Raw genomic sequence first — 23955 nt, forward strand, 5'->3', positions numbered from 1 at the left:
TTTTGTTCTTTGGAAAGAGGAACTACATCATGATTCTGACTTTCATGGTAATTGTCAGGGTCATGTGGGATTTTGGTTCAATCATTGTGCTGTCTTTGTTAACTGTTGTTTTTAATTGTTAGCTCAGATTCAAGATTTGAAAACTCTCTGCATGGAATGCATTTCACAAGATCCATTTAAAGTGATCAAGGCCTAAGGAATACACAAGGGGTCTCCAGGTCAGTCTGGTGTCAAGAACCAGAATTCTGTAAGCCGTGAAAAAACTAAAAGATAGTAGGAAGAGAATTGCTGGAAATTTGTCCAGTCTGAAGTCTGCTTTCTTTCACTTCACACAGTGAATGCTGCCAAAAGCAAAGCCCTCATCCCTAAAATGATTCCTAAATATGATAACTATGGTATGTGTACCATCACATCAGCCTTCTATTTCCAAGTGAAAAAAAAGGGTCAGGACACTGGGTATACCCATGAAATGGACCTTTATAGCTAAGAATTAATTTAATAATACTTTATATTTTTGGAAATAAGCTGACTTTTATAAATGATATATGTAAATAAATTTCTTTAGTTTCCATGTCTTTAACTTTTTGAAAATAGGACTACATTACATAAAATGAGAAAACTGGTTATGCTACAATGAAATAGCCATAAAAATAGCACTGATGAACTGTGATACGCAAATAAGTCAAGGACCCTGAGCTCCGTTTCCAAGCATCATGAAAAGTTTCTTTCACAAATTGGAAATTTTGTCTAATAGCTTTCAGGTCAGTGTGCTGTCATTCAACCCATACAAACACTGAGGCAAGGATGCGCCAGAGCATTATATGGCTTTAATTAAATTAGAAATTCAGATGGCATATGCCTTAAAGAATGGGAGTGCAGACAGGCTAGGCAGACTTGTGAGATGCCTCACCAAAAAGCAGCACTTTGAGTGAGGAATCATGGAGAGATGGGGGCCTTCTCTCCCACTCTCACAAATCCATCTTTCCTTCTGAAATAATTAGACCAGGCTTTTGTCAAAATCTTAGCTTTTTTTTTTTTTTTTTTTTTTGCACAAGTTAAAGCTTGAGGAATACTCATCAGCGGTATGAAAGGAAAGCTCTCAGCATTACCACAGAGAACCTTCCTGTGTATGATAGCATCCACCAGTGCTGGTGGGTGGTGACACAGATGAAGAATAATGTATCACAGAACCCAGGTGTGGCTGAGTGGGATGCCCCCCTGTTGCTACTTGCCCAGGATCTGGATGCTCCTGGAACTAAAGACATTCAGAGCCAACACTGAGAATATCTGTGGCAGATGTCACCTTATGGCAAACTCAGTCCTCCCCTTCCAGGTTATCCTCAGAGGAACAGGCCAAAGATGTCCACTTGCAGACTTCCCCAGCCCCTGACCACCTCTCTCATGGTCCTTTCCCAGGAGAAACCATGAGATTCCTGGCCTGACTGGACAGTAGGGCTTGGAACCTGTTCACTTGGTGATTCCCTGTGCCCACAGCCTTTCTCTGTGTTCCTTAGCCCTTCCACCTCAGTGCCTCCTTTTTATTCTCATTCTTAATCTGGTTCAGAATCCTAAACTGTTTCACTGGGGCCCTGAACCCCTGCTTAATTCATGCCTTCCTCAGAAAGCAGAATCTGGTCACTTCCATCCTCACCCATTCATTGTCCCAGAGTGAAATGCCAGCACCATGTAGATGGCAGGACCTGCCCTTTCTGGAAACTGCTGCTGCTGAGGCTTCCTCTCCAGGCAAGTCCCCAGGCCATAGACAGCGGTGCCAGCCTGCAGAGGCCCAAGTGTGCGCCCTCCCCCACTAAGGGAAATCGTCCTGTTGCTTGACTGGGCTCAGGGCCAAACCCCTTTCCCTTCTCGGTTACTCTGCTCTCCCTGCTGAGATCCCTGAAGACCTCACTGGTAGGTCTGTGTAGGTTATGACAAAGGAGAAAAGTCCTTTGGAGAGTCAGTCATTTATTAGTTGTGTAGTATCTGGAAGTCAGTGGTGGTCACTGTCCCCTTCCTAGTGGCAGACCTTCCTTTTGCCCTTTAGGAATGTGCATCTTTTCCAGACCCAACACCCCCTGCTATGTAGAGACTCCCTTGCTTTCTTCTGGCCTAGCCCAAGCCCAGGGAGTATACACAAATAGGCTAAAATATAAAGCGAAATAAAGAAGCCACCCGGGCTTATTTCATCCCCTTAATATTAGGTGTACTCTTTGGTGGGAATTGTGAAAACATCTAATTCAATTATTTTAATTCTGGGCCTCTGTCTAATAGACTGGAGGAGTTAATTTGCTTTTGCTTTTTCTCTTTTGGGCAGGCACCAAGGGAACGGTCCTCCAATCCCTTTGATGAATCTTTGTGCTCCAAATGTGAGATGGAGAAAGATGTAGGCTTTTGCAAGTGTTTTGTTCCCGTGCCATTTGGCCCATTCTTGTGTTTTCTGCAGAACCAGTTCTTGCAGTCCAAATTACTATGCTTCCCTACTGTGAGTCAATAAGAAAATGCTCCTCTGTGTGACTGTGTTCCTCAGTGAGGGCCATGAGCACAGGGCCCACAGCCCTGTCCAGGAGCGTCGCTCACAGGTGATGCAGTGTCCTTCCTAATCCATAGCTGCTGTTGCATTGATAGCAGTGCTTGCTTAAGCTTTGACCCAGCAGGACAACTGTCTTTCTTCATAAAACTGTCTTTAAAAAAGAGATGTGGCCTGGTGACTAGGTGCAATCCATTTCAATTCTGCAGAGCTAGGTTGAGTGTTGGTGTGCACAAGTGTGCCCCTTGGATGTGTATAAATCCGGAGGAAATTGTACTAAATGATATTACATTACGTGATTGACATGTAGTGTCTCAAGCCCCCACCAAGATGGTAATCAAGGTATCAGGTGCTGAATTTTCATGGGATAAATCCTCATTTTCCCTAAAAATAACTAAAATCAAGAACCCTGTAACAGATGACTGGATGAAGAATATCTGGATTGTTTGGCAGAGCAATGCTTTTTCCTGTGGGTGCTGATGGTGGTCACACCCACTCATACAAATAGGACTCAGCCCATACAGTTCAGAGATCATCAGATCGCTCAGTTTGGAACTAATATTACAGACCTGTGCTGTTTTCTCTTTCTTACAATTTGATGCTGTTGGGGGGAAGGAAACATAATTTAACAAATATACAGAAAGGGCAACTGATTGAAAAGCCACTTGCCTTCTCCACATAGTAGATGGACCTCTTGGAAGGGGCCTGAGTACAGGAGGCCTTAAAGAGTGGAGACCTATGTGTTCTTTGCAAGAGAATTTAGAGAATGTTAGGGAAAATGGACAGAACTAAGGACTCTTTTTCTGCTAGAGGAATCTTTCACGTAATAACAAAGCTTTGTCACCTTCCCTAGTGATGAGTATAGAGGGTGACCAGAGAGGGAACCCTGAGCCAGAAGGTTAATTATTCTTGTTCACTGTCCTGCCTCCAAGCAGATCTGACCTCAGCTCCAGATTTTTTGGAATAATCACATCTGCAGTCTATTCCCAGATCACAGTTCACCAGTGGGCCATAGATCCTTAGGGACCATGAAGTTACTGCAAAGGACCACAAACCATTTGCAACCAAATCCTGTCTGTAGAATGAATTTATACTTCTTGGATAAATATGTTTTTTCAGATAAAAGTAAATGCAGTTGCAATTAATAATCACTAATGAATTAAAAGGCATTGTTAAATAATTAGGAAATTTGTGTCATTATGTGGTCTCAAAGAACAAGAATTAAATGCACAGTACCTATTACATGTTTAAATATTTTAACATTAAGCAGAAATCTTCATACTCAAAAAGGCCTGGAGCCACTGATCTGTGAGCTCAAACAGGGTTTATCTTCATCTGTTGCACTCTGTTGCAGGTATTTTCCAAGTCCAAATTATACCTATTCTTAGGAAAAACTGAGGAACCCAGTGGAGTCTTGGCATATATCAAGTTCCTGACATCTATGATCCCTTCACTTTTTGTGTTCCATAAAATAGACTCAAGTTCATTATATTCTGATCCTTTACTATATAGTATGATTAGGGTGGAGTGTCAAGTTGACTGGCTTTAGGATCCACCCAGGGGTTTATAGAGCACCTTTCGGCTACTAGACATGGTCCCTGGCCCTTTCCATTTTGGCACTGTTTCTCTGCTCTGCTTCCTGACTGCCATGAACTAAGAAGCTTTGCTGTGCCAGATCTTTCTGCTATGAGGCTACTGTCTTGGATCTAGCTGACCATAGACTGAGTCCCCTCAAAACATAAGCTAAATTAAACCTTCCATATGTTAAGTTGTGGATGTCAGGTATGGGTTCAGCAACAGGAAAGCTGACTATGTAATACACTGATTGACCTTAAGGATAAGTTCTCCAAGTAGGAGGAATTGAGTAATGGTTCAGAACTGCTTTGCTGTCTCTCAAAAGTGAATCTCTGCTTTCTTTTCTGACTTACATACAGAACCTACACACACAAACAGTTTAGATCTTAAAGGAAAAAAGGAAGGTTTACGTATGTCTCTGTGAGACCTGACCTAACCAAAGCTGACTAAAGACAATTCAAGGACTTTAAAGTTCGTCACAGTTAACATATTCTACTTATGCAGCCTGCTCTAAAATTAGCAGGGCACCAATTTTGATGTCAACTGAGTGAAATATAGGAACTGCTTCAGGTAGGGTTGTTTACAATCTCTTTTTTTCCGCACAATTCTGGAAATGGTTTAGTATGCTTTGCTGTCTAAAACTAACCAGCATCTCAAGTTCAACAAGCTAATTATTAATCATTGTAGTGAAAATATTTTTCACATTAAGAACTAAATCACAGAAGATATTATTTGTTTATCACATTTGAAGAAAATCCATTTTCCTGGGACATGAGATTATCCCAGAAACAAAAAATAGATTGCAATACACACACACTCCAGCAGTTATTTATCCTCATCTGCTCATTGTCTATTCAGCAAATAGTTACTGAGCTCTTTTTTTTGGTGGTATTTGGGGTTGAAAGCAGGGCCTTACCCGTGCTTAGCAAGCCTTCTACCATGGAATACATCCCCAGCCCTTTTTTTTTTTTTTTTTTTTGAGACAGATCTCACTAAGTGGCCCAAGCTAGCCTTGACCTTTTGATACTCCTACTTCAGCATGTCCAGTAGCTGGGATTACAGGAGTGTGCCACCATGCCCGACTCAATGCTTTTATTTTTTAATTTAATTTAATTTTTTTTTGGTACCAGGGATCGAACTCGGGTAGCCTCCATTCGATGTTTACTTTCAAAAATTTTTCCCCATATGCATTTGAGATTCCTTATATTTTTCTCTATAGTTGCTTTGCTTTTTTGATCTATTTGCAGTCTCCCCTTCTAATAATAGTTCTATATTCAACTCTACTTTTGTTGACCATATAGATATATTTAACAAAACTAAATGTAAATTTTTCCTTTCCTTTGAAGTTAGAGAACAGAGTAAAATCTGAGCATATTTTAATTTTGATTGTTTTGTGTATATGTAGACATTTGAGTTAAAGTCTAGGTTAGTACAGCTGTTAATGATGAAAATTCATCTATATGTTTGATGGAATACAATAAACCAAGTCATGGCTCAAAGTCGTATCATGTAGTGTACACAATATAACATTGATGCTCATGACTATAGTCCAGAGATCAGCAATGTGACTATAACACATTACACTATCAACAGCCTTTAGATTTGCAATTCCGGAGATGGTGTGTACCACCTACTAATGGCTTACACACAAAAGCATCTCACTTTTTTTCTAAAGAACATTTGCCTTAAGCAACAAAGGATATCCCAGTAAACAATAAAGTATCATACATAGAAAATATTCTGTGAATCAAGAACCAGAATGAGCAAATTGCACAGCTCATCAAAGGATTGTGATCTTTTTTTGAGGAGCACGTGTACTGATCTCTAAAATCTTCCACTGTTCCTAAGTTTCTTTGGAAATTTTCTCAACATTCTGAAATGAAACTGAAGGCCTTCTGAGCCACAGAAGGAAAGGAAAATGTAGTATTTGGAAAATGTAGAACCACTGAAAATGAAGGAGGTGCTGTAATAATTTCTAAGTTACTCCATGTGAGGTAATTTTTATTACTGTTGTTTGTTCTTGGGTGCAGAATTGGGTTCACCTGTCTCTCTGCACATGGATGGCACAGTCACCTGAGCCTACCACTCTCTTGGTCTTACTTGCTCCAACATGGAGCCAATTTTCTGAGTACCAGCTAACAAATAGACTCACCATTTTACCAAGTTATCATTTCTGAGTTTGAATTAGTTAACAGCCTAAAACCTGCCTACTACTTTTAAGGATCTAATATCAGGGACTTAAATATCTATTTCCATGAGGAGATTTCAGCTAGGGTACAGACAGGTTGCAGATGGTACCTGGGCATGGTGCTCATGGTTGCAGAGGTACAGTAAGTCCTTACAAATGAGTTCTGTTCAGGGATTTGTAAGTTGGACTCATTCGTAAGTCCAACAAAGTGAGTCTTATACACCTTTGACACAAATACACAATGTAAAGCATAAAAAAAAAAACACGCACCAAAAAAACTATAAATAAATGATTCTTACTTTTATAGTCTTTGTTCTTTAGAATCTTGCCAGTGTTTGAACAATTCATTTTATAAGAACAAATGACATCTAGCGTCTTCTCACCTCAGTCCATTCTCTCAATTATTTTCACTTTTCTTCCCATGGTTATTGCTTTGGTCATCCTAGAGGTCCCCTCCACATCACCACTGCATTTCCTCTTGCTTCTGGACATCCTGGGCTCTGATTGAGCACTGTCCTGCTATACACTATCACACTGTATAGTAAGCACACAGCAGCACAACTGTGACAATGTCCGGCAGACACATGAGCTACTTCTATGGTTTGCTCACATCTACAAATATTCAAATGAGAGGTCCATTCATATCTGTGAAAGTTCACAACTCGAATGTAGAAGGAGGTCATGAGATTTTAGTCACCCATCCTTTCATTAGATTTACCTGGGGGCTGAAATTTGACTTTGTCACCATTTTATGGCCAGGCAGAGGTATAGCTTTCAGCTGAAAAACTTCAGTGGTATGGTACTTTTGCCCAGGGTTCCTTCTCCTTTAGAGATACCCAGCTCATTTACGGCTTTGTGGCTTATTCCTGTGATAAACTGATTAGTCCCTATTAACTGAAATTACAGTATAAATACAATAGTTCTCATTCCTTTCTAGGAGTGTTAATGGTGTGATTATATAACAAGGACATTAACCATAAGAAACTAACCAAATCATAAAAATTGCAATTTTTCAAAATTTAAATTGAATAGCCTTTGTTTACTTAAAATAGAAACTTAGTACTTAACATAAATTTCTATCAGGAAGAAGATGGGGGCCATGGCCCCCAGTGTCCACAGCCTGGGACACTGTAGGAAAGGATCAACTCTCAGGCTCTTGTTTTAGCAATTCCATGTTCACAACTCATTTCAAGATTCAGGAAGTTGGCCTGACCCAATCATGAGGGAAGCAGACCAGCCATCATCATCCCATGTACCCCTCCTTGGGGGAAGGAGGAAGGGAACTTAAAATATTTGTCAAACAGTGTTACTGACTACTCCTAATCTCTTTTCAAAGAAAAAAACTTATTGAGAATACAGAATTAAGAAACAATGATTTAGGAAGATAAATACTTTCCAATTCAAATTATTACTGCCAAGGAGATTCACCTTTGTAACTACTAAAAGAATAATTGTTCAAAGTACCAATGCCTTTTTAAAAGTTCCTATGGAAGGGGATATGAAGTCCCTTTTCCCAGGCAGAGAAACCCCAGTCTCCTGACACACAGAGGGAAGAAGGAAGGCTGGGTCCAGGGAGTAGAGGTCATTGGAGAAGACAGAAGCAATTGCAGGGTATCAGGTCCCTGGGGCCAGGCACAGGCAGGGGCCAGCTTGGAGCTGGAGAGGACACAACACTCGAGTGGAGGGATTGGAGGAGATGCCTGGGAACCAAGTAGGTACAAGCTATAGGAAGGAAAAGAGGAGAGGGACCTGTCCCTGAAGGGAAAGACTGGCAGGAGTAGAGGAGGCAGCAGACCCCACTGCTGGCCTCCTGTGAACATTGTCCTGGACTAGCTCCAGTGCACTGCTCTGATCACTTGTGTGACCAGCCTGATGTCACCCTGGCTGTCCTTGGTCTGTGCAGAAAGTGGCAGCCTCCGAGAATAGGTATAGGAGAGTCCCATGTGCCCAGGTCGAGGCAGAAGACACTTTCTGGGAATCTGACTGCAAAATTGCCATTACTCTGGAATCCTGCTCACACCCAAGCCTTGGAGCAGCCTCCCTCACTATTAAGCAGAAAGTGATAGAAGTTTGCCTGCTTTTTTCCAGCATGTCAAATGCCATGGTTTTATGAAAGTGACCCTTGAGAAATGGGGTGATGTGAACTTTACAAGAGGCTTGATTTTGGTTTGTGATATGTCAGAGGTTTTGGTTTAATTCATTCACACTAGCTATTTCTCCCTCTACAAAAACAAAGAATCTTTGGCTAACTAATATCTTATATATGCTCAATTTGCCTATGTATAGAACTAAAAACTGAGTGTATCCATACAAGCTGCTGTAGTTGAAGACATTGGGCATTTTAAAATTTTGCTGTTGAGAACTTTCCTTTTTGCATAATGATTATGGCCACCTATTGGTGCTCCTGGAGTTGTCAATAACATGTCCAGTTCAGCCCACTGACCTTGAGCTCTGGTATTTTATCCCACATTATGAGTTTCCAGGAGTAGAGTTTTAGAACTGAGAGTGATTCTCTCCCTGTTCCTTCTCTTACCTAAATATCTGTCCTGCAAAAAGCGAAAATAAAACCTCTCTCAGCTTCTCAGCTTTGTTCTTAAGAAATGAGGTGTTCCCACACATGATCCCCAGCCACAGCGTCAGCCTTTGTTCATCCTGGGGTGGTGGACAGTCCCCTGGTGAGGACTGTTCTGCTGTGCTGGGCATGGCAAGTCACATGGATGGGGAGGAACTCCTACGGGCCATCCAGAACTCTGGAGTAGAGGCTCTTCTCTGCAGAGTATTTCAGGGAGCCCCCCGGGTGGCTGTAAGTTGTCTAGACCTGCCCTGGGCAGTATGGTAGCCCCTGGCCCTTGTGCCACAGCGCATGAAATGTTCTGTAAGAGCAAACTGCACAATGAATTGCAAAGATTTATTCTGACACAGACAATATAAATTACCTCATGAGCAGTCTCCTATGAATTACAAGAGGAAATGATAATATCTTGAATAGATTGGATTAAATGAAGCATGTTAAAATGTTTCTTTTTATCTTTTTAAACATGAACACTGGAAAATATAGAACTTGCCTATGTGGCTCACTTTTATTGCACAACACTGGTCCTAGGGAGTAGAATTTATTTTTAACTTTAATAAACATCAAACGTTTACAATAATTTTAATGCAAGTATTTCTTTATGAGTTTCTGCATTATAAATATTTTATCTACTCTTGTTTTAATATATAACAAAGTTTTCACAAAGTCCCAAAACACTACAGATAATTTGGCAAATTCTCTTTTGTGGACACCAGACAGTGCTATTTCTACCAGAAGCTAGCTAATGCTCTATAATGTCAGACATTTCTTCTGGCATTTCTGGGGCTGGCCTTTGGCTGACTTGTGGGGCCTTCCACTCAGTGGAGTTTGGAAGATCATGGCTGTACCTCTGCAGGCATTGGCAACCCTCCCAGGCCCACCAAGCCCTCCCATTCCTGGTGCTCATCTGTAAGGCCTTGTCTTTGAGGATGATTTCTGGTTCTCCAAATCAGTAAGCCCCAAATCCCCAAATAATATTTTATTCATAAAGACTTCTTAAAGATTAGAAGCTTCTAGAGGGCATAGCCTGCTGAGAACTTGCAAAGGCACAAACACCAAGTAAATCACAACTTTGGACTCTAGATTGACTGCTCTTCTCATCAACATCATCTTTCCCTGTGAAATGGGGCAACTGATGAAGAAATCACCTTCTCAGAACCACAGATAGATTTGTATAGAAATGCAGCTCCCTAGAACTGTCTCCTCCCTGCTGGTAGCAAATCATGCACCTAAGAGAGATAGGGTCAAGTTGCTAAGTTTCCCAGGCTGGACTCAAACTTTTGGTTCTCCTGACTCAGCCTCCCAGATTGCTGGGAGTACAGGCGCGTCTCAAAACTAAAATATAAAAAAGAGCAGGAAATGTAGCTTTGTGCAAAGGCCCAAATTCAGTCCCAAGTACAATTAAGAAAAAAAAAAGAGGATGCATCAACAGTTTTTCTTTAAAAAGGGTTCACGCTGGGGCACCTTTCACGGTATCTGCCTGTGTGTATTACAGCATTGGGTACAGAAAGTGCTGAGTGAATTATCACCTGAAAGTAAGTATCTCCCAGATATTTTTTAAATGTAATATTAATGCTGACAGCCTGCATTGTGGGACACTTACTCTGTGCTCTGTGTGTGTGTGTGCGTGCGTGCGTGCATGCACATACACTCATGCATTATCTAACTGAATCCTCCAAATGCCTGATTGCAGTATTAGTATTTCCATACTACTGAGGAAAAAAATCCAGGCTCATAGAATTTAAATAAGATGCCAGTAGAAAAAATAAAATACTATAGCTCTGGCATGGCCTTAAGCTATTTGTCTTTTTTTTTTCCTCTTTCAGATGTCTTATCTTTAATGAACTATGTTTAACATTTTACAAATCTTTAGACTGTTACAGTTTTCAGCAGTAAATACAGAAAGAGTGGCAATAAATACACTAAAATATGAGATTTCTCCGAAGAAAGAATACAAAGGATAGAAACACTTGGAAACAAGAGGGCAAAATGTAAACTCTAGATCTGGAATGGAAATGAATGCAGTCAAATTCCTTTATGATGTCAATGCATGGAGAAATGAGTAACTCATACTTTATAAACGAATGTATAACTTTGAGGTTCACCTTTCTGGGAAGTTTTGTGGGGCATTATGTGACCCACAGATCCGTAAAACCTTATACTATGTATAGATAACCGGAGGATTCGAACACATGGAAAGAGATCTGAAAGTGATTGCCAAAGAAAGTAAGTTCTTTTCTTCAACATTTGTGATCTTCATGGTACACTGTGTATTATAAAAGGGCATCATCCCCATACAACTGCATAAAGTCATAAAAATTGATTTTATAAAGTAACTGTTCTTTTTGTGTTTAATCTTTTTTGTAAATTCAGCACATATTGATAAATTGGAATGAGGTTAGAAACTATATAGCAAAATGTTGCACCTCCACAATATTTTAAGTGTGTGTTTCTCACCTTTAAAAATGTTTCATCTCTCAGCTTGGAAATGAAATACACATATTGGTATGTAGCTGTACCTTCCAGATGTGTAGCTTACTTTTTCACTCTCGTGCAAGGGAAAGAGATGATACGCTCCAAGGGCTTTTCTAGAACTTCTTGTTTGGTTTCAGAAAAAAAAGGTTTATTATTTCTCCCCTGACTTTTATTATTCCTCCCTCTCTTCATCTTCGTCCTCCTCCTTTGTCACTGCACATGCTATTTGAGATTGGGAATTTTAGGCAATTTAATTTTTCTAATGATCAAAAGAGTGTGACTTCTCATTTGTGAACAGTCCACAAATTTCCTGTTAATAAACGCTGAAACCATCTACTTTTTCTTAACTCAATGATAATAAACCAATGATAGTCACTACTTTCTTAAATTTTTAAATTGAAAACCAACAGTTTTTCTGCAAGTATAAATCTAGACAATTTTGGTTACAAATTGTTAACATTTGTGGATCTTTGAACATACTCTGGATATATCTTACAGGCAAAATATCGCTCATGTAACTGATGGATTCATTTACTAAAACACAGCTGTATGTATTTTTGAATACATATATGATCTTGAGACTTTATAAAATCAATTTTTGTCTTTTTTTTTTAACCCCAAACTAATCAGTACTAACACACAGGGAGCTCTGAACACCATCATTATAACAGATGGTTATTTGTAATGTCTTTCTATTCCTTGGCAACTTAAATTAAAAGGTCAACTTGAAAAACTGTTTTAGAAAGGGACCAGGAAGAATTGTAAAGGGAGCTAAATTAATCAGAGAAAGATGAATAAAATATTCTTTTAACATTGAGTACATCATTGTTGATGGAAAACAGTCTTGGCAGAATTCAAGGGCAATCAAAGAAATTGATAGAGCAAAGAGCAATTCAGCTCAGGAAATAAATGTCTGTAAGGAAACCAACTTGTGCAGTCAAACTTGAGCAATGCTTTTTTCGATGAGTGGCATTACTAGGCAACAAGCCTCCAAACAGACAAATATTATCCAGAGCAAGTCTCTGCTGCCTTTGCTCCAAATCAGAGCTGGCATGCCCCACTTGGGTGAAATAAAAGGTATAACAGAGTAGTGCCAAGTGAGGCCCGAAAGACAGCATATGGTCTGATTCTATGGCCATGAAATCCTAGAAAAAGCGAAATTTTTGATGGAAAACAGTTGAGGCATTGGCATGAGCAGAGTGGGTGAAGGGGACTAACTTCAGAGACTGGAGGCAACTTTCAGAAGCCATGGTAATGCTCCACACCATGATTGTGGTCATGGTTCCATGAAACTATACATTGGCCAAAACTCATTGAGGGGTTCACTTAAAATTGCTGAATTTTATTGTGAGTACATAGCATCTTAATAAAACAGATTTTTAAAATGATATAATAACCTGGAATAGCAGTTCAGTTCTTTTGTATCTCAGACTAAACAGAATTTGGTAACCCTCTGGCAATAGAGAGCAAGCACAGCCATAGAGCAAGAGGTTATATAAAAGGACAATAGCCACAGGAGGCCCTGTGCAAGAATTGGCAAGACTGGACTGGATGAATTCCAGCCAAGATACGGTTTTAGTCTCTTGAGGTCTCTGGACACCCAGAAAGTGGGTCGCCTTTCAGAACACGTGCGTCACTGGGAGAAGATGTTAGTAAATCAAAAACCAGCTGGATTTGCTCTGAAATGTAACAAAATACTTTCTTACTTGGAAGTACTATTAATCCTTCCATTCACTGGACAGGGAAGGTTGGTTTTACGGTCTTGATTACTTTCACTTGTTATCAGCACTTCAGATTCTCTTGGTAGAGGATAATATATTAAGCACTAAACTTGTGCTTTGGAAAAGCAGAGACGACTGTGTGATTGCTTGGTTCCAAATCTTAAAAGTTAGAAATTAAAACTAATCCCAAGTATTTTTACAGAGTAAATTGGAATATTGAAATGATTATGATAATTATGATAACAGTAACATTATTTTCTAAAATAGTTATTAAAGCAAAAGCATTGTTCTGGAGTAGATTCTTCAGATAATTCTACTTTTGGCAAGAAGTAACAGAAAACCAACTTAAATGAGCTTACACAATTAGAGTATTCACTGGCTACTGTGACTGGAATTCTAGTCACAGCAGGATTCTGGGTTGGCCAGATCAGGGCATCAGCAATCTCATCTAGTCTTTTACCCCTCCACTCCGCTGAGAGGACAACTTCATTCTAAGAATGGTTTCTTCATGGGTGTAGGGTGGCTGTTAAGATCTGCTTGGGCTCATTTCTATATTCATTCCCTGAAAAAAAGGGAGAAAAGATTCCTGCAGGAACCTCTGACTTAACAGCAATGCAGGACTTTCACAAATTCTTTTCTCATTGGCCCAAATGGGGTCACACACCTTGTTTTCACTGGCCCAAATTGAGTCACATGGCTGTTATTTGTTGGTTTAAATTGGCCACATGCCCAGTCAGAGGATAAACTACCCTTAGATAATCAGACTTCACTCCCACAAGCAGAAGCAGAGTCAGCTCGCCCGTGAACATGAATTGATCGTGTGTGTATGTGTGTGTGTGTGCAAATGTGTGCAAATGCTAGCTCACTTGTGGTGAATATGCTAGAGGTAATATTAGAAAAAAGAAAGGGAAATAATACTGTCTCAATAATTAAGTACACTTGTATCTAATTTAAAAGTGAGCTTTTTTCATGTTACAAATATAATATAGATTTTATTTTTAATTTTAAGACACAATTCACAGCCACAAAGAAAAGTAAAACAAAACAAACAAAAAAAACCCATGGTCCCACTTCCTCATGAGAACCATAGATGAAATTATAAAATGCACTTTTAATCAATAACACAAATATAATATTTACATACTGCAGATAAAGTGTAGCATAATGTTTAAAAATGCAGAGTTTGGTATCAGCATCCTGGCTCATGTGCTCATTGTGTGTCTTCTATGGATAGCTCCTTGGCTTTCCTATGGCTCAACTGCTTGCTGTCTAATAGGAGTAATCATAATCACCAATTTGTAGAAGTTCCTCCAGCTTTAGCAGGCTGCAGACAGACTCAGATTACTGCTTGTTTTTATAAAGAAGTTTTATCAGAACTCATTTACATATTGCCCATGGCTACATTAAGACTACAGTGGCAAAGTCAAGTAGTTCCAAGAGAGAACGAATAGCCTACAAAACCAAAAATACTATCTGGCATTTTGCAGAAAAATTTGCAGTTGTCTTGTGTCCATCTGACGTCATAATTCTGTGCTTGAGTGGTGACGACCAAGTTCTGACCAGGAAAAAGCGGACATCTACAGATCTAACATGTGGGTGAGAAATGCTCTGTTGTTGTGTGACTTAGGAACACTTGCAGACCATAAATAATTTTTAAATCCTCAAATTTGTTTGAATGTCAAGTTATCTACGAGATCCATGATGTGTGATTTCCCTGGAAGTCTGGGATGTTGACATTGGGCCTGAATGAAAGTGGCTTTGGTCAGTCTTATCTAGTAGGTAGAAGTCATAGGTATAGGCAGAAAATATGAAGACTAAAGAGGAAACAAAGAAGTCCAGAATAAATTTTTGTGAATACTGCTTCAAAAAGAAAAGGTTGTCACCTTTGTGGACAGTGGTATAGATGGGAATATGAGTGATCCAGTCAGGGATTTCTCAGAACAGTCGAGACTAATACAACCAAGCAGACCCAGGGTGTGGAAACGCCCAAAGTGAAAGAAAAGAAGCAGTGATATAAACAGTGTTTGAACGAACTAAAGGAGTCCATTTTTGGTGAGGAGCATGGTGCCCTTTAAAAACATGTAGAAATGACCATTGACTATAAAGAATTTTTGTGGAATAAAAGCTTTCTTTGTAGTCAGCAGTGCTGTGCAATAGGTAAGAACAGAGAATTTCTAATAGCCTAATTTCAAATCCAGACTCAGCTACCTTCCTGCTTCTTAATCCCTAATGTCCTAGGACTTGTTTTCTTATTTATAAAATTAGATTATTGTGAGTACTAACTTTCATAGAGCTTTGATGAGAATAAAATGAAATAATGCATGTACTTGGTCCAGAATCTAACAAATATGACATACCCCATAGATGTTAGCCATTTAATGTGGGTAATGCATAGAAGCTCACTGTGTGGGGGAAATATTTTGATAATGAACCATATAATACCATAGTGTGGTAATATATGTTCTTCCACAATGATAGTCCTGCCTTATTTTGAAAACAATGGTAAAGGAGTCTTAAAATTTAATGTTGGCTAAGGAACATTTTAGTAAGCATTGTGTTAGTTAAAATCCCGGTCAACTTGAAATATAGTGTTTTTACAGTTGAATGGGCCAATAATAGTCCAGATTCTTGTGTACAATTAGGAAAGAATTGTGAAGTGTATGCCCAATGGTAAGTGGTAAGTAGATATGTTTATTGAAGATCACAGGAGAGGTAGCAGCAGCAACAGAAAAAAGGGAAAAGGGGAGGCTGATAACTCAGGCTTTTAGAATTTAAAGGCCAGACACCTCTGGCTTTAGGTGCCTCCCACTGAATCTTCTTTGGTGCCAGTGCTCTGCTGCCTAGGGCATGGAGATCTCTTAGGGTTTTGTTATTTCATTTTATACTCTCTTAGGATAACGGAAGCAGGAATAACGCTTGGGTGCTACTTAGGATTAGATAGAGGAGGGGGAGAGTGACTCACTCAGCTCGTTTGTTTCTAACTATACTAGTGTCTAAAGGGAAAGGTATTTTTTCCTCTTCCTAGAAGTGAATAGCCCAGCTCTGGCAAGGAAACCCTTCTCCTGAGATCCTCCAGCTCCAGGGGTCCATTTATCCCATTTCTTCATCTTCACCTGTGGTAGGTTATGTGGTTGAAGCTTACCATCATCTTCTGCCATTCCATGGGAAGAAGAAGATAGAAAATGGACAAGCCATGTACCATGTATAGACTAAAATTCTATAGATTCTGTTATCAAAAGAGAGAAAGCAAGAACAGGCCAGTGAAGTATATTAGCAACCTTCCATGAGTATCATCATGGAAACTACTATTGTTTTGTTGATTTTAAGACACATAAGCATTCTATATACTAGTAAGTGAAAAAAACTTGTTGTCATTTGTTGTTTGATCTGTCATTTGTAGGACAGACCTCAATTTAGACATTTTAAAACTTGATGGGAAGAAAGGAGCATATGACTTGCTGTAGAAGTATACTGTTAGAAAGACTTAAAGGGGGAGAAGACATTCATTTTGCAGTCTTCTATGTGTGTGATTTTCCCTAGAGCAAATGTGGTCATGAGATATCAAGCTTTGGTTGATCCACTGAATTTAATGTTCAGGATAAGTGATTGACAAGATACTGTCAGTGTGGATTTACTCTAAATCAAATTCCGTGACTGCTGGTAGAGATAACCCTGTTTCAAAGGCTTGGGGAAAACATGCCTAGATTTCCACTCCTTCTGAACCAGATCTGGAGTTGAGTAAATAGAAGAGGTTCTGTCTTCTGTAGTAGAGTTCCAGGTTAATAGAAGGACAAAAAACAAGGAAAACAGTAAAGGAATAGATATGGCCAGGGCATATGGCTTCTTGTTTTGACATTCCATTGTTAAGCAAACATTGTTGAACAGTAGGCATTTTGCTTGATGCTGCAATACAGTCTTTGGCTCTTAAGAGCTCCACAGTTCTGGAGAGAAAAATAGCAATAGATAAATCAGAGAAAGCATTTGTATAGGAGCCATGATAGAGGTCTGGGGAGTGAAGGCCCACTTCCAATAGAGGCTAGAACTCAGAGGAAGTGAGGAGGCTAAAGGCTCTCCCAGCAGAGGTACAGATTGTGCAAGTATGTGAAATTGTAGAACAGTGGTCACTTCAAGGAACTGCATTGTGAGGCCTTTGGCAGCCTGGACTAGAAGCAACATCTGAGCGTGGAGGTTTGCTCTCCTGCTTTGTCTCCTTTGTAGTGCCCTGTATACAGTGGGAAGACAACAACATTTATTGAATTGAATTGAAGAAAATACCAAGTTTGTAGATGGAGATGGCCAAATAGAAATGAGCTGAATTTTCCTGGATCAAAAAGATGCTGGATTTCAATAAATAGATAAAAGCAAAATAATATCTTTGGTTCTTGCTTTTACACTTATTATTTAATTTTATTTAAATTTAATTATTATTTAATGTATAAAGAAGAACTTGATTGGATCTTACTTTTTTACTTTCATTCTCCCTTTCCCCTCCAATTTAATAAATCTGCATGTTTTTCTTTAGAAGATACCTTCTTCCTTGTTCATGCAGAGAAGTTTATCATAAGTACTGCACTTATCTCAGGAGCAGATTCTCTCTCAATTAAGTAACCTCATCTTTGTGAATTTGACCTATTCAAAATGTCACAAGACAAGCTCTCTCATTCTCAAGTTTTGTTTTGGTTTGGTTTTTTGAGGCAGGGTCTCCCTTTGTAGTTCAGGCTGGCCCTGAACCCACTGTGTAGCCCAGGCTGGCCTCGAACTCGCAGTGATCTTCCTGCCTCAGAATCCTGAGTGCTGGGATTTATAGGCATGTGCCACCATGCCTGGCTTAATTCTCAAGTTTTCAGATACAGTTAGAAAAAGCCCCAGTCAGTTAAGTAAGATCCTTTTATCCTATAGCTTTGAATCTAGTTCATAACAAATTTATACTCTGCAGATGTTTCTTGCTATATATTGCTACTGAAATCTGCTTTTCTTATGTAGATCACTGTTACAGATGAGGAAGTTAGTAATCCATCCATTTTAGATCTGGTGAGAACTCCCCAAATGAGGAAATGCACACTTATACTTATGTTTGCTTGGTAAGTTTGCCTTGTGATGGATTTAAAAGCTTGTACAGTCCACCCCTTCCTTCCAATCAGGTGAAGTTACCTTTTTATTTGTTCTCTGGTGTCTGCCAATGTTGCTGCAGGTTCACAAGTGCAGTGGTGTACCAGGGACTTGTCATGCGCCTGGGAATCACAGGAGGCAACCTCTACGTAGACTTTTTCATCTCCGGAGTAGTAGAGCTACCAGCAGCTCTATTGATCTTACTGACCATTGAGCGGGTTGGACGACGCCTCCCCTTTGCAGCAAGCAACATTGTGGCAGGGGTAGCATGTCTTGTCACCGCATTCTTACCAGAAGGTAATTTTCCTTCATACTGGTTTGGCAGCTGCTGAAAAACTTGAAAACGCTTATCAAAATAATCATGCCTGAGGAGTAACTTTTTTGTTTTAGAAACTGTGCCATCACATTTTACCCTTGGTACCAGGTAAGCTTCAGCAATGTCACTCAATTTTCTACTTAATCAGTGTAAAGACTATGAGGATATAAGATACTGTTTTATAAATTTTTCTATTTTCTTAATTTTATGTTTATTTATCAATGAAATAGATATTTTGCAAAATCTAGCTCACATCAATGTGATTTACTTTTGATCATCTTTTCCTGATTTCCAATTGTGATATGGCTGACACTGTCTAACACATCTCCTGAGTATCTGTCGTATCACTGGCACCATGCTAAACACTAAGGTTAGGAACAAAAAAGGATGAAGTTCTTAGCTTCAAAGAGTCATGACCATTAAGGGATACAGACATTTAATACTGTCACAATTAATTGTGATAAATGAATTCATAGAATTATTTATAAGATTTAGAGACAGAAAAAGAAGAAAGAAACAAGGAAGGGAGGGAGGAGAAAGAAAGAAAGGAGGGCAGGCAGGCAGTCTGGGGCAAGTAGCTCTGAGGTAGAACACTTTCCTAGCAGGCATGAGGCTCTGCCCCAGCACCACCAAAAAAAAAAAAGAGAGAGAGAAAGGAGAAAATAGGTGGGAGAAGTGATTAATGCTTGGGAGCTCAGAAAAGCTTCCCAGAAGTGTGAAAGAGGCATGTGTTGAGAATGCATGTATCAGATAGAAGGTAGGAGAGGAACAATTTTTCCAAAGTAGAGAACAGATCCCAGAAATATGAAAACCTTTGTGAGTTCAGGAACAAAGAACTTTTTTGTTATGACTGGAATCCAGGCAAAGAGGCCTGAAGACGGTCAGTCACCAATACGACTGCTCCTCCTGGCCATCCAGGGGTGTGGCATTGCCCTGGAGCCCCAGGAGGAGGAGTGAGCTTGTCGTAACTGACACAGCTTGGATGATGACAATAAGGAGGACAAGATGTTGAAAGCTGGAAATAAGTCTGGGCAATCAGGCCATGGTGGGAAAGGGTGAGTTCCTTTCAGTAATGTGATGGTCATGTTTTCAGAGCTTGGTTGCTAGAGCATAGGGTTTGAGATGAGGAGGAAACCAGGGGCTGCAGGTGCCTCCAGATCCATGGTTAACTCAGCTGGATGATCTCTGCCATAGAACACAGAAGGATTGTAAGTTAGAGCAGGTTGAGGGGTGTGGATCAAGGATTATGCAAAGAGCTACATTCTCTATTGGTCATTTATTTCTGCATAAGGGGTTCTTTTTGAACATCAAGAAAGACACTGGTAATACTGAGGAAGTCAGGACTGTCAAGCATTTATTTAGAAAAGACTTCATTAATTAGATGCAGATTTATGAAATCCCAAGATATCAGGTAGACCATGAGTATAAAACTACAGAAATGTTAATCTTCAGAACAGAAAAAGAGGTACAAGTTTTGTCATATTGAGATAATTGATGATAAACAGAAACCTAACTTTATCTTATTTTCCTTGAATGTATCAGGTTCCTAGGGCTGCTATAATAAACCAGCACAAACTGGATGACTTGAAACAACAGAAATTTATTCTGTCACACTTCCGGAGGCTAGAAGTCTAAACTCAAAGTGTTGCAGATGGTAGGGGGGCGGGGTTCCCCAAGACACTGGGGAGGAGATGGTCCATGCTTCTCTCCTGGCTCCTGGTGGTTGCTAGCAACCCTTGCCATTTCTTGGCATCTCTGCAATTCTGCCTCTATCTTCTCATGACACTCTTCTCTCTGTGCCATCCTAACTAATATATCTGTGAAGACCCTGTTTCCAAAGATGATTACATTCTGAAGTTCTCGGTAGACATGATGGAAGGGGTGCTATTCATCCCACTACTTTGAGTTAACTCATTCTCAGAGTTAGGTAAGCTGTATAATAGCCATCAACGTGTGTTTATTTAGTATAGTATTTATTGTCAGCCACTCACCTAGGAGGGAGAAAGAGAAATGAACAAGCCAGAGATTTAGCTCAGTGGTTCTGTCGCCTGCCTCGCAAGCACAAGGACCCAAGTTTGATCCCCCCAGTACCAAAAAAAAAAAAGAGAAGTGAACAAGACAGACATAATTTCTGCCCTTGGAAGTACACAATTAAAGTAGAAGTGAATCGAGCACGTTGGAGAGCTCACTGCTCTTTCTATTTTATTTTGGTTTTGGAGTTAACTTTAAAAAACAGTTGCCTCAGACTAGGTCTTCTAGTCTCATCACATCCAGAACAAGAGTGAAGTATTCACTGCATATGAAATTAGAAACATGGGGAGAAAGATAAGTGATATGTGTGGCCTATCATTTCATGATGAAACACTTTACCCCAGATTTTTTCTTAGTCTTAGACTGTCTGGGATGATTTCCCTCTATGATTTTCAGTATGATGCCAAAAAAAGCAAGCATTCAAGACTGTATGTCCAAACCAAGGTCAGAGTAACTGGATGGAGTGAGAATCAAGGTTATTTTGTAGAGAACACTCACACATTGGAAAATATAAGACAAATAATAAACTTTTCTGCTTGGTCCAATCAGTTCTATAGCTATAAGTTCACAACTGATGCTTTAGAATCGTTTTCAGCAAGAGTAAAAATTAATTGCACCTGTTTGGGACACATTTTATGTGTATGCTCTGCAGACTGAACTGCTTTTATGTTGGTCCTCCCATGTTGGTCATGAATGATTGGCGTGAATAAGTTTGTAATCCCTAAAGTGAGTTCCAATTAGAAAAAGAGGCTTTTCCCTTGCTTCCAACTGAATGGCACACTTGGACTTGACTCCGGAACTGTTGAATGAACATTAAGAGGGTTTCCCCCACTCACCCTTGCTTGATGTCATCAGCAGGCCCATGGCCCCTGCTGTGAATGCTGAGGAGTCTTTTGGAGAAGTCTGTCCTGAAATTATCTTAACAGAAAACCTTTCAACCAGCTCTCCCTCCACTGAACCCAACTTTTCATGGACTGGGAATAAAATTCTGAAAAAAAGGCAGTCTTTCTGGCTGTATCCTCAAATGAGACTCACTATTTGGGGCCCAAATTTCTGAACCCTAATTAAAGTCTGGAAAATAGAGAGCTTTATCGATAGTGGTCTTCTATCTTTAATTTGAGTTTATTTAGGGTGGCCACAAACCTAGCAGTTTGGATAAATATTCTTTTTGAAATGAAAATATTTCCTGTTAATTTTATTTTTCTTTAAGTAAGGTTTATATATCCTAATTTGCATATCCCATTAGTATTGTTCACTAAATTTTATTTAAGAACTTGAAGTAGATTGTATATTCAGAAGAGACTCAAAACTGTATTTTAAATTCTGTATCTTTTCTTCAAGAAACGGGCTATTACTCTTAATAATCTGTAGTAGTTTGATCAAGTCCCCATTCACAGAGGGACATTGTTTCCCTGTGTTTTCATGTAACTCTGGAAGATGACTTCAGCTTTAGGGATCATTTTTGTGTGTGTGTGTGTGTGTGTGTGTGTGTGTGTGTATGTGTTAATTGTTTTCTTGGTTTTGGTTTGGCTCTTTCCATCCAACAGTCCTGACCTTAGTTGTAAACCTTAATTAATAATGAACTTGTCAGTGGGGCTAAATCTTGATTTAGTGAAAAGAAACTTCTGCTGAAATACCTAGCCTGGATAAGAAAGGCATTTCCCCAGTAGCAGGTGACCTTCTTTCTTGAAGCCCAAGTGCGTTGAGAGATTGTCCCTTCCAGCTTTACCCAGGGAATCTAGGCCACGGCTTCCACTTTCAATTCCCAGCAGCACCTGCTCATTGAAGATGGGGCTGGAATGCATTTCCTAGTTCCCTCTTTGGCCTCCATGAAACAGCAGAACCTAAATAAAACACATGTTTACAACTGATGGTGGCCCAGTGCATTGATACAACTTGGATATCCTTACTCCCTGATGTGACTATTCATGTGACAGCTACAGGTGTTCCCATCTTGGAAGACATCAAGTACACCAGGATGTCTTCAGCCACTGTGCAACTAAACTGCAGTAAACTGGGGCTTCCCAGCAGTGGTTGGAATCCTTAAACCATCATTTGTTTTATTGCCTTCCAAGCAATTATATTACAGAGTTTTTAGTGCTTTTTTTGATTTGTTGAATATTCTCTAGAGAAACACATAACTTTACTGAGCTTGATTCTTTTCTACTAAAAAAATTGTATATTCAGCAAGGTGTAATATTCTCCTGGAAGACAAGAGGATGGTGCTGAGAATCCATGAGTGTGAAAGGTAACAGTCCTACCTTCAAAGACATAGGATATCCCTAGCTTTGCTTTGGAGAAAAGATAGTCTTGTCTATGCAATCTCATGTCCTCATACCAAGTCTTTTAGGAAAAGCTGACAAAATTCACACAGCTCTTACAAAACTTAAAAGACAGGTGTTAAGGTTTAGAATAAGAATGACCCGCAAAATTCTCATGCACTCAGGGATAGGGCTTTTGAAAGGTGATAGGTCGCTGGGTGAGTGACCTGCAAGGGTATTTCTCCTTCCCATCTCCTCCCTTCTCTCTCTGCTTCCTGGCCACCATGCAGTCAGCAGCTTTCCTCTGCCCAGGCCCTTCTACCATGTAGTTTATATTTTTGAGTCAGCCAAACATAGACCGAAACTTCTAAAATGTGATCCAAAATAAACCTCTCCTCCTTTAGTTGTGGGTGTCTGCTGTTTTGTTCCATCACTTAGGAAAATGACTTATCCTAGCACTCTGGGAGGCTGAGGCAGGAGGATTTCAAGTTCAAGCCTAGCCTGGGCAACTTAGTGATTTAGTGAGACCCTGTCTCAAAATTAAAAATGAAAAAGGTCTGGAGATGTAGCTCATTGTGAAGCCCTTGGATTCAATTCCTAATGCTGCAGAATAAAAAGAAATGGAGAAAGAGAGAGAGAGGACATTTTTAAGAATTTAAATGGTAACTTCCTTCTGCCTTTAAAACACAAAGAAGGAAGTGTTTAATAGAGAATGCTTGATATTTGCCTTAGTTACTCTGGAGGAAAAGAGAATTTCTTCATACAATGAGAGCAGCCTTAAAACATTCATTTTTAAGTGGATGAACCAATTACTATGTAGGAACCTGACTCCTTCTGGGCCATTTCTTGGTGGGTGGTACATGGTTGGGAATTTGGTTTTTTGGGGGGGTTTTCTTTTTTTTTTCTTAAATTCTTTTATTGGTACATTTTATGTATACAACACATTTACATTTCTCATTGGGACCTTGTACCTTTACATGATGCATCTTGGTTCTTATTTTTTCCCCATTCCTTGCCCTCCCTTCACCCCCTCCACCCTTCCCTATTTACAGAGACTTTATTTCCATTTTTTCCATTTCTCATCATTTTTCTGGGAATTTGAAAGACAATCAATGGCACAGGCACATATCTAGGGTAACACTTGGGTTAGTTGCCCTCTCCCAAAGATCTGAGCCCTCCAAGC

The 23955-nt window shown here is 39.6% G+C and overlaps 1 protein-coding gene across 2 annotated transcripts in view; it reads left to right on the forward strand.

The window, feature by feature from the left end:
- The window catches only part of Slc22a3 (solute carrier family 22 member 3), a 144253-nt gene that overhangs the window by 75504 nt on the left and 44794 nt on the right, over positions 1-23955 (forward strand). For both annotated transcript variants that reach the window (XM_013067165.3, XM_004869002.4), the window contains 2 exons: positions 18039-18136; positions 18247-18461. In XM_013067165.3, the coding sequence (XP_012922619.1) occupies positions 18039-18136; positions 18247-18461 (313 nt within the window). The remainder of the gene's footprint in view (positions 1-18038; positions 18137-18246; positions 18462-23955) is intronic.

This window comes from Heterocephalus glaber, unplaced genomic scaffold (genome assembly GCF_053883595.1).
Source record: "Heterocephalus glaber isolate CG9 unplaced genomic scaffold, H.glaber_assembly_v1.0 deba00001523, whole genome shotgun sequence".
Lineage (NCBI taxonomy): Eukaryota > Metazoa > Chordata > Mammalia > Rodentia > Bathyergidae > Heterocephalus > Heterocephalus glaber.